The following is a 17,261-nucleotide window of genomic DNA, read 5'->3' on the forward strand; positions in this document are numbered from 1 at the left end:
CGATCTGGACTTCGCAGACGACTCAGTGAACTTTGCGAAGACACTGAATGATCTCACGGGGGCCCTTGAAACGCAAGAGAGAGAAATCAAGCAAAGCCCTTGGGTCTATGTGTCTCCTGGATCAAGACAAAAATCCAGGCATTCGGCGAGATTCTGGATGGTGGTATTGAGTCGACCGACGTGGCAGGCGAGAAGGTTGAGATCTTGGAAGAATTCACATACCTCTGCAGCATGGTTCACTGCTCCACCTCGTGCAAGCCAGAAGTCGATCCTCGACTTGGCCTTGCGCAGGGAGTGATGGGCTCACTGAAGAAGACCGTGTGGCGCTCCCAATATCTGAGCAGATTGACTAAGCTCCGCGTTTTTCGCTCACTAGTCATGCCTATCGTGCTATACTCAAGTGAAGCGTGAACACTGACCGCGGGTCAAAGACGACAGCTGAACACTTTCGTTTGCACCCCGCTTCGCATCCTTGGGATCCATTGGCAAGACCGTGTGTCGAACCAGACGGTACTGGAGAGGGTGGAGATGAGGTGTGTATACAACAGCTTCTACGGCCACATGGTTTGCTTCCCGCGGACGAACCTGGCTAACAGAATAATCTGTGAGCCGGACCCGAAAGGCTGGAAGCACCCAGTAGGGAGGCCACATGTGCAGTGGTTGGCGTAGCTTGGGAATCTTCTGAAGAGTGTTGACGTATCAGGCCCGGCAGGCACTCGGACCTATGCCAGACGGTCACCGAGCAAGTGGAGGAGGATGGTGAGCGCAGCAAAGTACAATGAAGCGCAGCGAAGCACTGCCGCTGCGTGTGCCCCCATACCTGACCTGAATGACACTGGGATTGTGACATTATATTGTGACATTATCCCGGAACCCACCTACTAGTCTGTGGCGTGGTCAACGCACATCTTGTCTTTTTACTATAGTATCTTTCTATTGCAGGCATACTGCTGGGGTGTGACACTGCTGCTCCTGCTTTATGACATTGGTGCCATTATCCTCCACTTCCTCATGTCAGTCTACGCTCTCAAAGCCCTCAAATCCAACTGATAACTGGACACGCAAACTCATGTACAGAGAAATATTAAACAGAATCAACAACTTTTCTTATTTGTATACAAGTACAGATTGACTGTGTCAGGGTTTTCCAGATTATCTTTATCGGATGATTATGTTGGACTGCAACCTGTAATAAATAACCTAGCTTGTCCCATCCTACACAAAGTCGTAAAACACCCCTTGCTATGTTTTGACTAGGGCTTTCTCTATTCAGTCTACTCTTACCCCCACTCTGTTTTTCTTAATAAAAATTCTCTTGCCGGAGGGAGAGTCAGACTTCATTCGTTCATCGCTGTATGCACAGCAACGAATGGACTCTCCACCTGCAGGTGTCTAAAAGGACTTACTTGTCTCCCGTTCTTGCAAAATAAGTTGGAGTGAGCACAACTCTAACATTTTGGTGCCGTGACCCGGATCCCTCATACTCGCTATCTGGCTGATGAAGAAGGACGTGCTGCATTGTCGACAAGCCAGCGTCCATTAGGAGGACCTGGAAAAGAAAGTGTTAGGAAGGAAATTCTTTGCTGGGCCAGCATCTTAGGTCTGCCTTCGTCTGACAGAGGTGGATTGACGGGATCCGGCAGTGCAACGAACCAGGTGACAAGTAAGTAAAAGCCCTAAAGTTGTGTGATCGTGTTGTTGTGAAACGCGTAAAAAGCCAAAGGTGCATGAGATATAAAACTAAAAATAAAACTTGAAAAAATTTTTGGGAAAAACTAAAACTACTTAAATTAAGATGGGAAATAAAAATGGTAAATCTCTACCTCTTGACGGAGATGAGAAGTACATGGCGAGTAGATTTCTTAATTGTATACAATACATGCCGAAGTGGAAGAAAAAGTATGGAGTAGAAGGGAAGTTGAAAGTTGAAGTGTGGAAGATAGTTGTTGATGTTTTGGAAGAGAGTGTGGATAGGAAGACAAAGGGACTGAAAAAGAAAAGAAAAGAGAGAGAATTGAATTGTGCTAGACTGTGGTTGAAAGCTTCACAAGAGAGAAGAGAACAAATCCCCCAAAAAAAGATAGAAAGTTGAAAAGTGATGAGGCTGCGACTATGTTTGTCAGGCCGGAAGACAATTAGGCCACAGTGCGCAGGCGCACCGTCCCGGACACGGCTCCAGCCGCAGCTCAAGCAGAGGAGCAAGAAAGGCTTTCCGCTCGTATGCAAAACTTGTATACAACAACTATGCAGTGGGCCAGACATGCTAAAAAAGTGATCCAAAAAGGCAAAAGTTCTGATGTATTTCATCTAGGTGATGATGGTAATAATCTAGATGAAGATACAACGGTCTTCTTCCAAAGTTCCCAAAGGGGCAGAGGAAGAGTTAGAGAACAACAAGGCCGCAGGCCGCCATTCAATTCAAACTCGACATCAAATTTGGACTGTTGGAACTGTAGGAAACAGGGACACTTGGCAAGAGTGTGTCGTCGTGTAAAACAAAACCAATCAAAGGGTGGAGGAAGAGGCAGAGGAAAAGTCACATTTTCAGCATGACAAGCTTCCTCCCCTTTGACCCCTCATGCTAATACAGAGAAAGAAAGGATAGATGCCCATATCACAGCAAAACATGTCATTGTCAGATTATTAGAACATTTTTTGGATTATTGGACCTCCTGTCCATACAGGGAGTATGACAGTGCTGTTTGTATGCCCACTGACAAATGACCAGAAAGTTAAAATTTGCAAATTAAGTGGTAAAAATATGCAACTTGCTTCTAGAAGATAAATAAAAAAAATTTGAATGTGCTGTCCTTGTGTGCGTGGGAGGGACCAACTCATGATCGACCGCAGGAAATGGCCAGCCTGTGACGAATCATTGGTGCTGGGACCTACCTCTCGCACGCAAGAGCTGTGCATGTGTGTGTGTATGTGTTAAAATGATGAAAATTGGCTAAACCTTTAATGTAAAGAAATTTGCTAGACTGTTGTCTATTCAATTTGCACCGCACAACAGAAACAATTTTGAAAGATAAAAATCAGAGAAAAAGAGAGAAATGTGTTTGCGAGCAGAAATTGATCCACACCAGCGCATGTTAAGTGTCGAGCCCTCATGAGAAATCCGGAAAAAAAAAAAAAAACACAGAACATGCTTTCAGGAATTGGAAGAAGCAAAATTGGGAATTTAAGACATTGCAATGCTACATTTAATAGGAGTAATCGATTGGTTGTGTTATAAGATTATACAAAATTCTAAATGCAAGCTAAATCTTAGAGATTGAGTTCTTCAAATTTAAAAACAAAGAAAAAATTCTGGGTGAGCTGGGCGGCGGCCAAAGGCAGGGGCCTTGGCGGTCTGATCCCCGGCTGCAGAAGCTGGCTCTTGGGACATGGAATGTCACCTCTCTGGCTGGAAAGGAGCCCGAGCTGGTGTGCGAGGCAGAAAAGTTCCGACTAGACATAGTCGGACTTGCCTCCACGCACAGTTTGGGTTCCGGTACAAGCCCTCTCAAGAGGGGCTGGACTCTCTTCCACTTTGGAGTTGCCCACGGTGAGAGGCGTCAAGCAGGTGTGGGTATACTTATTGCCCCCCGGCTGGGCACCTGCACATTGGGGTTCACCCCAGTGAACGAGAGGGTAGCCTCCCTCCGCCTTCGGGTGGGGGGACGGGGCCTGACTGTTGTTTGTGTCTATTCACCAAACGGCAACTCAGAGTACCCACCCTTCTTGGAGTCCCTGGAGGAAGTGCTGGAGAGCGCTCCTTCTGGGGACTCCATCGTTCTACTGGGTGACTTCAATCCTCACGTGGGCAATGACAGTCAGACCTGGAAGGGCGTGATTGGGAGGAACGCCCCCCCCCGATCTGAACCCGAGTGGTGTTCTATTATTGGACTTCTGTGCTCGACACGGATTTTCAATAATGAACACCATGTTCAAACATAAGGGTGTCCATGTGTGCACTTGGCACCAGGACACCCTAGGCCGCAGTTCGATGATCGACTTTGTAGTCGTGTCATCGGATTTGCGGCCGCATGTTTTGGACACTCGGGTGAAGAGAGGGGCGGAGCTGTCAACAGATCACCACCTGGTGGTGGGTTGGCTCCGATAGTGGGGGAAGATGCCGGTCCGACCTGGCAGACCCAAACGCTCTGTGAGGGTCTGCAGGGAACGTCTGGCAGAATCTCCTGTCAGGAAGAGCTTCAACTCCCACCTCCGGCAGAGCTTTTCCCACGTCCCGGGGGAGGCGGGGGACATTGAGTCTGAGTGGACCATGTTCCGCGCCTCCATTGTTGAGGCGGCCGACCGAAGCTGTGGCCGTAAGGTCGTTGGTGCCTGTCGTGACGTCAAGCTGAAGAAGGATTCCTATGGGGCCGTTTTGGCCTGCGGGACTCCGGAGGCAGCTGACAGGTACCGGATGGCCAAGCAGAACGCGGCTTCGGCAGTTGCTGAGGCAAAAACCCAGGCGTGGGAGGAGTTTGGTGAGGCCATGGAGAATGACTTCCGGACGGCTTCAAGGAAATTCTGGTCCACCATCCGGCGTCTCAGGAGGGGGAAGCAGTGCAACGTCAACACTGTTTACAGTGGGGATGGCGTGCTGCTGACCTCGACTCGGGACGTCGTAAGTCGGTGGGGAGAATACTTCAAAGACCTCCTCAATTCCACCTACACGCCTTCCATTGAGGAAGCAGGGCCTGGAGACTCGGAGGCGGATTCTCCAATCTATGGGGTCAAAGTCACTGAGGTAGTTAAAAAACTCCTCGGTGGCAAGGCCCCGGGGGTGGATGAGATCCGCCCGGAGTTCTTAAAGGCTCTGGATGTTGTGGGGCTGTCATGGCTGACACGCCTCTACAACATTGCGTGGAAATCGGGGACAATTACAGGGGAATCACACTCCTCAGTCTCCCCGGTAAGGTCTATTCAGGGGTGCTGGAGAGGAGGGTCCGTCGGGAGGTCGAACCTCGGATTCAGGAGGAGCAGTGTGGCTTTCGACCTGGCCGTGGAACAGTGGACCAGCTCTACACCCTCGGCAGGATCCTCGAGGGTGCATGGGAGTTTGCCCAACCAGTCCACATGTGTTTTGTGGACTTGGAGAAGGCGTTCGACCGTGTTCCTCGGGAGGTTCTGTGGAGGGTGCTTCGGGAGTACGGGGTGCCGAGCCAACTGATAAGGGCGGTTCAGTCCCTGTATCACCGATGCCAGAGTCTGGTCCGCATGTCCGATTCGTTCCCAGTGAGGGTTGGACTCCGCCAAGGCCGTCCTTTGTCACCAATTCTGTTCATAATATTTATGGACAGAATTTCTAGGCGCAGCCGAGGCGTTGAGGGGGTCCGGTTTGGGGACCTCAGCATCGCGTCTCTGCTTTTTGCAGATGACGTGGTGCTGTTGGCTTCTTCGGGTCGTGATCTCCAGCTCTCGCTGGAACGGTTCGCAGCCGAGTGTGAAGCGGTCGGGATGAGGGTCAGCACCGCCAAATCGAGTCCATGGTACTCGATGGGAAAAAGGTGGAATGCCCTCTCCGGATCGGGGATGAGATCCTGCCCCAAGTGGAGGAGTTCAAGTATCTTGGAGTCTTGTTCACGAGTGAAGGGAGGATGGAGCGCGAGATCGACAGGCAGATCGGTGCAGCGTCGCCAGTAATGCGGACCCTGTACCGGTCCATTGTGGTGAAGAGAGAGCTGAGCCAAAAGGCAAAGCTCTCAATTTACCGGTCGATTTACGCTCCTACCCTCACCTATGGTCACGAGCTATGGGTCGTGACCGAAAGAACAAGATCCCGGATACAAGCGGCCGAAATGTGTTTTCTCCGCAGGATGTCCGGGTTCTGCCTTAGAGATAGGGTGAGAAGCTCGGTCATCCGGGAGAGACTCGGAGTAGAGTCGCTACTCCTCCACGTTGAGAGGAGCCAGATGAGGTGGCTCGGGCATCTTATCAGGATGCCTCCTGGACGCCTCCCTGGGGAGGTGTTCCGGGCATGTCCCACCGGTAGGAGACCCCGGGGACGAGCCAGGACGCGCTGGAGAGACTATGTCTCTCAGCTGGTCTGGGAACGCTTTGGGATCCCCCGGGATGAGCTGGATGAAGTGGCTGGGGAGAGGGAAGTCTAGGAGTCCCTCCTAAAGCTGCTGCCCCCACCACCCGACCCCGGATAAATGGAAGAAGATGGATGGATGGATGGATGGAAGAAAAAATTCTGATTAATTTGCCAGTAGTTTTTTTTGTGTTGAGTTTTTTTGGATTGATAATTAACTAGAGAAAAAACTGGAGAACCAGTAACACATGCAGAAGATTTTGGAAAGAAAGTCAAATGATGATAGAATCATATGGACTAAAGAACACCCAAAAAGTTTGTCAAGGTGTGAGGCATGGGCATTGCCAAGCCTCAGAAGGAGGGAGTGAGTAGGAGAGATAGTGGAAGATAGTAATGATACAACACTTTACGACATGAATTTTCTAATACATTTGGTATTATACTGTGGTAAATTTTTTGTTCTGGTATAATGCAATGTATATCTCACTAGTAAGCCTAAGTGCGGGTCAGGTTCGTGCGGGATTGTTTGGGCCTTGGTACATGAACGTAGACTAATTGGCACGAGACACATCTGGTTTCCATTAACAACTGACAAGATATGCACCGTGTAGAGTTGGGGAGGCTGACTGTGGGGTCATAGATTGTCCAGCAGCCCCGTGTGCGCGCACCCAAGTGAGGAAAGAAGTGCTGACTCGTAAATAATGAGGATATTTTGGGAGTAATCTGTTGGTCCTTTCTTTAAGACCCTTTAAATGGTTTTCTGGTGTAGATAAGTTAGCAACACAAGAGATTTAGAGGTTCAAAAGAAAGACAGTTAAAAGAAAACAACATTTTTGATTTGGACAATTGCAGACTAACAGGAACATGAGAAAGATAAGAACTAAGAAGCGGGATCCAATTTGGTTGGGGAGATTGAAAATTCACAGCACCATATTCCAAGTCACATTTTTGAGCAAGCATGACACAGTTAATAACATTTAAGAGGTCAGGACATATATCAGGGCTAGATGTGGAACGCAGACCTCGATGAGTTAATTTTCAATAATGATACTGAGGACAACGTACTGTCCCAATAAATTGGAACTATAGATAAAATATAGCTCAAAAATAGGATGAGTTGCAGGATTTACAATATAAAAACGAGACCGCTGTTATTAGGAGAATTTGAAGTTTGGTAAACAAACGTTACCAGCAAATTGATGGCAGCAGCTACATTTGGAGATAGTTTTACTAGTTTGATGTCCCAGCCTGTCATTCTCAGTGTCAGGGTCCCTGAAACTCGATCCGAGACTTCGCCTGCAGCCGTGAACAACTACAAAATGGTGCCTGGCTCTGAAGCACCTTTGACCTTTGGCGAAGGACAAGAAAAGACTGCTGTTGTGCTTGGAGGGGGACAAGTACACTCCGGAGGAAATACAACATCCTCGGGGACGGAAAAGACAGTGAAAAGCAGAGGAACTCACAATGATGAAAATGAACTCATTTGAACAATGGACTCATTCAAGAGTGATAGATGAGTTTGCTCTGAAGCAACAACAAAAACTTGAGAGGGTCAAGTGCGGCAAAAAAAAATATGGACTTGGAGTGAAGCAACCAAATCGCACGCCTTGCTACGGCGTAACCAAACTTGGTGGAGCTTGGTTCAAAGTGGAAGGGAGGTTCATTGTGCACTGAGTTTGACAGAACTGAGGAGATTTGATAAAAAAATTGAATAATACGTAGAGCTACAGATAAAAGCATAATAATCAGAGATTAAAAGTAAAACAAATAGGCTAAAACGGTAGGAAACAAGAGCAAGATCTGAGATTTTGGCTCGTCAGGCTTAAGAAGTAGAGGTCGATGTTAGGGTTTTCCAGGTTATCTTTATCATAGGATTATGTTGGAATGCAACAGGTAATAAATACCTTACCTTGTCCTCCTTATCACAAGGTCATAAAACATCCCCTGACATGTTTAGACGAGAGGACAAGGGCTTTAGCCAGTTTACCCAAACCCCCACTCTGTTTCTCTTAATAAATATCCCCTCGCAGGAACGAGGGTTCAGACTTCATTCTGGAGCGAGTGAACTCTCCACCTGCAGGTGTCTAAAAGAACTTGCTTGTCTCCCGTGTGGTTCTTGCAAGATAAGTTGGAGTGAGCAAATCTCTAACATTTTGGTGCCGAAACCCGGGATCCCTCATACCCGCTATCTGGCTGACGAAGGAGGACGTGCTGCATTGTCGACAAGCCAGCGTCCATTAGGAGGACCTGGAGAAGAAAGTCCTGGGAAGAGAATTCTTCGCTGGGCCAGCATCTTAGGTCTGCCTTCGTCTGACAGAGGTGGATTGACGGGTCCCGGCAGTGCAACGAACCAAGGGGACAAGTAAGTTAAAGGCCTGAAGTTGTGTGGTTGTTTGTGAAACGCGTAAAAAGGTAGAAGTGCACAGGAAAAAGTAAATTTTGTGGAAGGAGGGGGTGTTGTAGAGTCCCCCTCTGGATGAGGTGGCTCTTTTGGAGCAGTGGTTCTCAAACTGTTTTAAAATCTCAGTACCTCCGTGGATCATTATTTGACGACCACTGTTCTAAAGAGTACAACTTCGCGTTGGCAGGGCTGGGGACAAGGACTTTTGTCTTTAGTTCCCAGGGAAGGTGGGGGGTGTTGTAGAGGCCCCTCACTGGATGAAGAAGCTCCTTTTTTTTTTTAAAAAAAAAGGAGGACTTCGCGTTGGCAGGGCTGGGGAGAAGGACTGTTGTCTTTAGTTCCCAGGGAAGGTGGGGGGTGTTGTAGAGTCCCCTCACTGGATGAAGCAGCTCCCTTTTATGCAGAAAGGGAGGACTTCGCGTAGGCAGGGATAACTTGTGTGATTGAGTGTGTGACTGGTAGGATAAATTGACTAAATAGCAGTTCTAGCATTGATCCACGGCATTAATACAGGCTAGTAATTTGTTGAAAGGTCAATTTAAACCTGCATTGAGGATCCTCAAAGAAAAAAATTGAAAAAAAATTGTAAAACCTTAGACTACTGAAATTAAGATGGGAAATAAGAACAGTAAATCTCTTGCTCTGCTCTTCATTGAGATGAGAAGTTCATGGCAAGTAGATTTCTTAATTGTATGCAATACATGCTGAAGTGGAAGAATATGTATGGAATACAAGGAAATTTGAAATGTGGAAGAAATGGTTGAAGTCGTTGGCGACTACTATAGAAAATTAGTAGGGCGACTTTGATGAAAGAGTGATTATGAGCAGGTTGAATGTTAGAAAGAAACACGTAGCTTTTGGATTGATAATTAACTAGAGAAAAAACTGGAGAACCAGTAACACATGTAGAAGATGTGTGAACTGAGAAATTTAGAAGCGTTTTGGAAAAGAAAGTCAAATTAAATGATGATGGAATCGTATGTAGTAAAGAACGCATTCTCCCAAAAAGTTTGTCAAGGTGTGAGGCATGGGCGTTGCCAAGCCTCAAAAGGAGGGAGTGAGTAGGACAGATAGTGGAAGATAGTAATAATACAACACTTTATGACAATGAATTTTCAAATACATTTGGTGTTATACTGTGGTAAATTTTTTGTTCTGGTGTAGATATGTTAGCAACACGAGAGATTTAGAGGTTCAAAATAAAGACAGTTAAAAGAAAACATTTTTGATTTGGACAATTGCAGGCTGACAGGAACATGAGAACGATAAGAACTACGAGGTGGGATCCAATTTCATTGGGGAGATTGAGAATTCACTGCACCATACTCTAAGTCACATTTTTGAGCAAGCATGACAATAACATGTGAGAGGTCAAGACATACAGATCAGGGCTTGATATGGAACGCAGACCTCGACGAGTTGATTTTCAATAATGATACTGAAGACAACATACTGTCCGATTAAATTGGAACTATAGATAAAATGTAGCTCAAAAATAGGATGAGTTGCAGGATTTACGGTATAAAAACGAGACCGCTGTTATTAGAAGAATTTGAAGTTTGGTAAACAATGTTACCAGCAAATTGATGGAAGGAGCTACATTTGGAGATAGTCTTACAAGTTTGATGTCCCAGCCTGTCATTCTCAGTGTCAGGGTCCCTGAAACCCAATCCGAGTCTTCGCCTGCAGCCGTGAACAACTACAAAATGGTGCCTGGTTCTGAAGCACCTTTGACCTTTGGCGAAGGACAAGAAAAGACTGCTTTTGTGCTTGGAGGAGGACAAGTACACTCCGGAGGACAGACAACATCCTCGGGGACGAGAAAAGACAGTGAAAAGCGGAGGAACTCACAATGATGAAAATTGACTCATTTGAACAATGGACTCATTCAAGAGTGATGGATGGGGTCGCTCTGAAGCAACAATAAAAGAACACCAACTTGAGAGGGTGAAGTGCGGCAAAAAGATATGGACTTGGAGTGTCCGACAACCAAATCGCACTCCTTGCTACGGCGTTACCAAATTTGGTGAAGCTTGGTTCAAAGTGGAAGGGAGGTTCATTGTGCACTGAGTTTGACAGAACTGAGGAGATTTGATAAATAAATAAATAAAAATTTGAAAAATACGTAGGGCTACAGAGAAAAGCATTATAATCAGAGATTGAACGGATTTGGATAAAACAAATAGGCTAAAACGGTAGGAAACAAGAGCAAGATCTGATATTTTGGCTCATCAAGCTTAAAACATAGAGGTCAAGTTATATAAATTTTAGAACAGGACATTTGGCAGTCAGGAGGAAGCTAGGTTGCTCAATGTACCTATTCAATACAATAGTAAGGTTTTTTGTACCACAGTGGAGGTTGGATGGTCAGAAAGTTAGGTACGTTCAATTTTTGACATTCACACAATCATGCATAAGAGTCACAAGGCGACAGTTAACAAGACAATGACTGCAATAGGGGCCACCTACGACTGCACCGACATGAAAAAGTAGAAGCGAGAGAGCAGAGTATGGGATTATATGCTGAAACGTCTGCTATACAGTTACCAATAGGAGATTCTATCAAAAGAAGCTACATGAGAGATGGATTAGAATCCATTTGTTTGTGTGTTCTGTGTTTGTGCGTAATCTCTGTAAAATTGTGACAGTCTGTTGTTGTTCGTCTGAACTTTGTATGCCGTTTTGTGTATGTGTGCGTGCAGATGTGTGGGGTGTGTGTGTGTGTGTGTGTGTGTGTGTGTGTTCACACCCTGTGTGGGTGCGAGCGTGTGAGGAGAAAGAAGGCATGGTTAAGACAATCTCTTTTAAACCAGGAGGCAATAAATGGGAATGCCCCTGTCATAAATAGTTTTTGGTGAAAGGGAATCATTAGGAGGTGTTCAAACTCTTCCCGCAAACACTCCTATTTGCCAGTTAAATGGGCACGACAATTGACTACGAGAGTTGCAAACAACAGATGAAGAGCAGTCCTTGGCAGATTATATGATCAGGACGCTCAAACTGTGTCAAAGACAAATTTACTGCCGCTTGATCTTTCCTCCTCACAGGTCGACAACCCCATCAATCCAGGAGACTGGGTCTACATCGAGGTCGTCAAAAGAAGGAACTGGGCCAGCCACGACGGGAGGGACCATTCCAAGTCTTGCTGACTACACATGTTGCATCCAAGGTTGCAGGACCCACAAATGCATTAACGACGACTGCTCTCCAGGAGGAAATTGGATGGGAGCTTTGGACATCACCGCTGTGTGCCAGGATGGGAGAGCCGTTTTCAAGGTGTACGGGCTCTACTACCAACATGGCTGCACCATCGGACGGGACCTACTTCATCCAGAAGTTCAGAGGCACTGCCTCACCTGCATCCTATGAGTGCACGTGCCTGTTCAGTACGGATCATGGTTTTGTGGTCACAAGAGTTGTCCGATGCTGCCTGCCAACCGGACAAGAGCGTGTGCGCCAGTGTGTGTGACGGAACACACCTACAGACTAGAGCATCATCAGCTGACGAAAACGCGAGCACATATACAACTTCTTAGACGTGACAGATGTGATGATGGTAATGAGACGTGGGTTGCGTAGATGCTGTTCTGTTGAGCATGTATTACGGAAACTTGTTGATTTGACCATCGAAAATGCTTCGCAAGTGATGGATACAATGATGTACTGTTTCTGTGTTTTTCTTTTTGTTTTTTTTATTATTGATAGCATTCTGGTCGCCTGTGGCAAAGGGGCCGTGTAAGAATTTTCCTGCTAATGACATCTGGCCAGCAGGTTTTTCGCTTACACAATAAGTTTGATCTGGGGTGTTGAGGTAATGCCTCATCTTCACTGGAAAGTGTTGCTATCATTGTTTGTTGTTTTTTATTTTTCCTATTCTTCTTTCTTCATTATACATATATATGCGTTTTTTTTCTTACTTGTCTTTGTTATTTGGGGTAGCATAATCATATGATAAAACAGGAGGGAGATGTTAGGGTTTTCCAGGTTATCTTTATCATAGGATTACCGTAATTTCCGGACTATAAGCCGCACCGGACTATAAGCCGCACCAGCTAAAATTCAGGGATATTTTAGGTTTTTTCTTACATAAGCCGCACCGGACTATAAGCCGCACGTGCACATGAGTTTTTTACAAAGAAAGACAGTACACAGAAAGCCGTAAAAATCCATAAATACGCCGCGCCGCCATTTAAGGCTCAGGGTTCAAAGTAACCTTCTGAATAAAATGCATTAAAAGTTCACATTCATTACAACTTGTTTTTGGTGAGCAAAATATCAGAAGAATTGAATTTAAATGTTGATTGATTGGGTTTTAATACAATGCAGATGGTCCAAACAGCGCCACTGCTTTGTGTAATCTCTGAGTCACATGGCAGAGTAAGAGAAAGGGTTTAGAGCCCTTTGACGCAGGTCACCTAGCGTGCATTCCTACTAAAGCTCATAATGGTCACAAGCAACACAGCCAGAATAAGCTGCAGCCATAGTAGTGTTTCAAAATAGTGTTTTTTGTTGTTGTTTTTTTCTTCAAGATACCGCACAACAGTGGTCCACAGCCTTTTTATGAGTGTATAAAAGTGATCAAGTCATCACAAAAATCACGAAAAAAATCTTATATAAGCCGCACCTGACTATAAGCCGCAGGGTTCAAACTTTTGGAAAAAAGTCGCGGCTTATAGTCCGGAAATTACGGTATGTTGGAATGCAACAGGTAATAAATACCTTACCTTGTCCTCCTTATCACAAGGTCATAAAACATCCCCTGACATGTTTAGACTAGAGGACAAGGGCTTTAGCCAGTTTAACCAAACCCCCACTCTGTTTCTCTTAATAAATATCCCCTCGCAGGAACGAGGGTTCAGACTTCATTCTGGAGCGAGTGAACTCTCCACCTGCAGGTGTCTAAAAGAACTTGCTTGTCTCCCGTGTGGTTCTTGCAAGATAAGTTGGAGTGAGCAAATCTCAAACAGTCGAGTTATATAAATTTTAGAACCGAATATTTGGACTAAAGTGAATTCAGTCAGGAGGAAGCTACGTTGCTCAATGTACCTACTCAATACAATAGTAAGGTTTTTTTGTACCACAGTGGAGGTTGGATGGTCAGGAAGTTAGGTATGTTCAATTTTTGACTTTCACACAATCATGCATAGGAGTTGCATAAGGCGACAGTCAACAAGACAATGACTGAAATAGGGGCCACTTACGACTGCACCGACATGGAAAAGTAGAAGCAAGAGAGCAGAGTATGGGATTGTATGTTAAAAAGTCTGCTATACAGTTACCGATAGGAGATTTTCAGTCAAAGTCTCCTTTATTGTCAATTCCTCCGCATGTCAAGACACACAGAGATCGAAATTACGTTTGTCACTATCCCAGGGTGACAAGACAGAGTTCACAACGCACATACAAGTAAACAACTCAGGAAAAATAAAACAAGAAGATGAACATATAAGAGTGATAGCACGCTAGCCGCTCCCGATGCACAGCAGAGTCCGGAAAGATGACAGTCAACCAGGCCACTGTGAACACGAGCACACAGCAGGCACGCACTGTCCGGTTCGTGGATCCTATCAGGCGAACGCAACCCATCTTGTCGTCCCGCGAACGAACGTACGCCAGGAGAATGGAAGGCACGGCTGGGCGAGCTGGGTTGGCCGCAAGCCTGGCCCGACGTCTTCGCGCTGGCCCCACTTCCGCTGCCTCGCAGACCCGCTGCCGACGCATCCCAACAATGCTCCAGGACGGAGCAGTCCGAGCTCACGATGCAGTCCAACCGGGGGAGGAAGAGCAGGCCAGTCCGGCGTCGCTCCATGACGAAGCAGTCCGAGCGCCCTTAATCTCTCCGCACCAAAGTCCAGAACGCCATAAAACCCACTTCCGCCGATGTTGAGCAGAACATGCTAGGAGATTCTATCAAAAGAGGCTACACGAGAGATGAATTAGAATCCCTCTGTCTGTGTGTTCCGTGTTCGTGCGTAATCTTTGTAAAGTTGTGACAGTCTGTTGTCGTTCATCTGAACTTTGTATGCCGTTTTGTGTATGTGTGCATGCAGATGTGTGTGTGTGTGTGTGTGTGTGTGTGTGTGTGTGTGTGTGTGTGTGTGTGTGTGTGTGTGTGTGTGTGTGTGTGTGTGTGTGTGTGTGTGTGTGTGTGTGTGTGTGGGTGCGGGCGTGTGAGGAGAGAGAAGGCACGGAAAAGAGACTCTCTTTTAAAACAGGAGGCAATAAATGGGAAAGCCCTTGTCATGAGTAGTCTTGGGTTAGAGGGAATCATTAGGAAGTGCTCAAACTCTTCCCGCAACCACTCCTATCTGCCAGTTAAATGGGCACTACAATTGACTACAAGAGTTGCAAAGAACAGATGAAGAACAGTCCTTGGCAGATTATATGATCAGGACGCTCAAACTGTGTCAAAGACAAATTTACTGCCGCCTGATCTTTCCTCCTCACAGGTTGACAACCCCATCAATCCAGGAGACTGGGTCTACATCAAGGTCATCAAAAGAAAGAACTGGGCCAGCCCACGGTGGGAGGGACCATTCCAAGTCTTGCTGACTACCCCCACCGCAGCGAAGATCGCTGAACGGCCCAGCTGGATTCACAACAGCCACCGCAAGTAGTAGCAACGGGGCTCCATATCCCAGATGGATCCTCTGCTGCGTTGTGGTTGGAGCGTGCTATGGTCTATGGACTCATCTGAACAGACCAAATGACAATGTTGACCGTGGAAAACGATGGTCACATGATGAGAACTTTGAGGACTGGTCATGGGACCCCAGAAACCCATACGAAACCAACACTTGGTACCAGTATGAAGGTCACTGTGAGAGCTCACACACAGGAGGGACGTTATGTGTGTTCGAAACTCCCCTCTTCCTCCACACAAGGTCACTTGGAGGCCAGAGCAATGAATGTCACTGAAGCGAAATGTATGGCATCCATGGGAGGAGTTGGATACCAACACCGAGCTGTCACAGTAATGCCGACCCATCCCGCTCTGGACTTGCAGACGGTGTATATGAAGAGCTCTTCTGGGCAAATATCAATGTGACTGTTAGAGGATGAACAATACCACAAGTGGCCTACACAGAGAGACCAGCTGGAGTGAATTACACATGTTACATCCAAGGTAACGAGACCCACAAATGCATTAACGACGACTGCTCTCCTGGAGGAAACTGGATGGGAGCTTTGGACATCACCGCTGTGTGCCACGATGAGAGAGAGCCGTTTTCAAGGCGTGAGGGCTCTCCTACCAACATGGCTGCACCATCGGACAGGATCTACTTCATTCAGAACGGATCGTGGTTTTGTGGTCACAAGAGTTGTCCAATGCTGCCTGCCAACTGGACACGAGCGTGTGCACCAGTGTGAGTGACGGACCACACCTACAGACTAGAACATCATCAGCTGACGATAGAACAAGTACATATACAACTTCTTAGATATGACAGATGTGATAATGATAATGAAACGTGGATTGCGTAGATGCTGTTGTGCTGAGCATGTTTTATAGAAACTTGTTGATTTGACCATCGAAAATGCTTCGCAAGTGATGGATACAATTATGTTTCTGTGTTTTTCTTTTTTATTGATACCATTCTGGTCACCTAAGGCAGAGGGACCGTGTGAGACTTTTCCTGCTAATAATATCTGGCCAGCAGGTTTTTCACTTACACAATAAGTTTGATCTGGGTTATTGAGGGAAAACCTCATCTTCACTGGAAATTGTTGCTATAATTGTTTGTTGTTTTTATTTTTTATTTTTACTATTCTTCTTTCTTCTTTATATTTTCTAACTTGCCTTTGTTGTTTGGGGTGGCATAATCATATGATAAAACAGGAGGGCGATGTCAGGGTTTTCCAGATTATCTTTATCGTATGATTATGTTGGAATGCAACCTGTAATAAATAACCTAGCTTGTCCCATCCTACACAAAGTCATAAAACACCCCTTGCTATCTCTTTCTCTATTTAGTCCACTCTTACCCCCACTCTGTTTTTCTTAATAAATATGCTCTTGCAGGAGGGAGAGTCAGATTTCATTCGTTCATCTCTGTATGCACAGCAACGAATGGACTCTCCACCTGCAGGTGTCTAAAAGGACTTACTTGTCTCCCGTGTGGTCCTTGCAAAATAAGTTGGAGTGAGCACAACTCTAACAGATGGCTAATTGATCATATAAAATGTAACAGAGCATGAATGAAATGTATTTCTGACTAGTGGTGCAGCCTATGGGTTTAAAATAAGCCTAATTTAAAAACATAGAGCATTGACTTGTAATTATTAACACATTAAACTGACAGAACCTTGGTTCACCAGCATAAAAAAAAGTTCAGAGTCTGAAGTTAAAAAAGGTTTTCTCGTCTTACCCCTTCTCTATAAACACATATTACAGTAATGAAAATGAGTCAAAACAAAAGAGAAAAAAAAACAACAACACCTCTCTACATTGTACAGGGTCCGGCAAAATTATCTTACACATTTGTAGGTTTAATAAAATCCAAATACCGTATTTTCCGCACTATTAGGTGCACTTAAAAACCTAAAATTTACTCAAAAAAACACAGTGCTCTTTATAATGCAGAGCGCCTTATATATGGATCAGTTGATGAATTTGTTAATCCATACTGGTTGCACACAGCACTCTGCCAAAAGATAAACCATGGTTCACTGGTGGTCTGTTGAATGCCTGCAAAAAAAAGAATAAATTATATAGACATTAAACACAGAAATGAGGAGAAAGAAATTAAATATAAAAGATATAAAAATAGGCGGCTCGGTGGCGCACTGCGTAGCACGTCCGCCTCACAGTTAGGAGGGCGCGGGTTCGATTCC

General features: G+C 45.7%; 2 protein-coding genes across 7 annotated transcripts in view; one reads left to right on the forward strand and one right to left on the reverse strand.

The window, feature by feature from the left end:
- LOC148398583 (uncharacterized) overlaps positions 1–16,529 on the forward strand; it is an 83,325-nt gene extending 66,796 nt beyond the window's left edge. For 5 of the 6 annotated variants that reach the window (XM_088372326.1, XM_088372329.1, XM_088372331.1 and 2 more), the window contains one exon: positions 943–16,529. In XM_088372326.1, the coding sequence (XP_088228452.1) occupies positions 4,115–5,161 (1,047 nt within the window). In that variant the 5' untranslated portion in view covers positions 943–4,114 and the 3' untranslated portion in view covers positions 5,162–16,529. The remainder of the gene's footprint in view (positions 1–942) is intronic. The other variant, XR_015857809.1, reaches the window with a different exon arrangement.
- The window catches only part of LOC148398584 (syntaxin-3-like), an 87,174-nt gene continuing 83,092 nt past the window's right edge, over positions 13,180–17,261 (reverse strand). The window contains exon 11 of the mRNA XM_088372335.1: positions 13,180–17,115. The gene's annotated coding sequence lies outside the window, so the exon portion shown is untranslated. The remainder of the gene's footprint in view (positions 17,116–17,261) is intronic.

Source organism: Syngnathus floridae, chromosome 4, assembly GCF_059516105.1.
Source record: "Syngnathus floridae isolate MCC-2025c chromosome 4, RoL_Sflo_1.0, whole genome shotgun sequence".
NCBI classification, from domain to species: Eukaryota; Metazoa; Chordata; class Actinopteri; order Syngnathiformes; family Syngnathidae; genus Syngnathus; species Syngnathus floridae.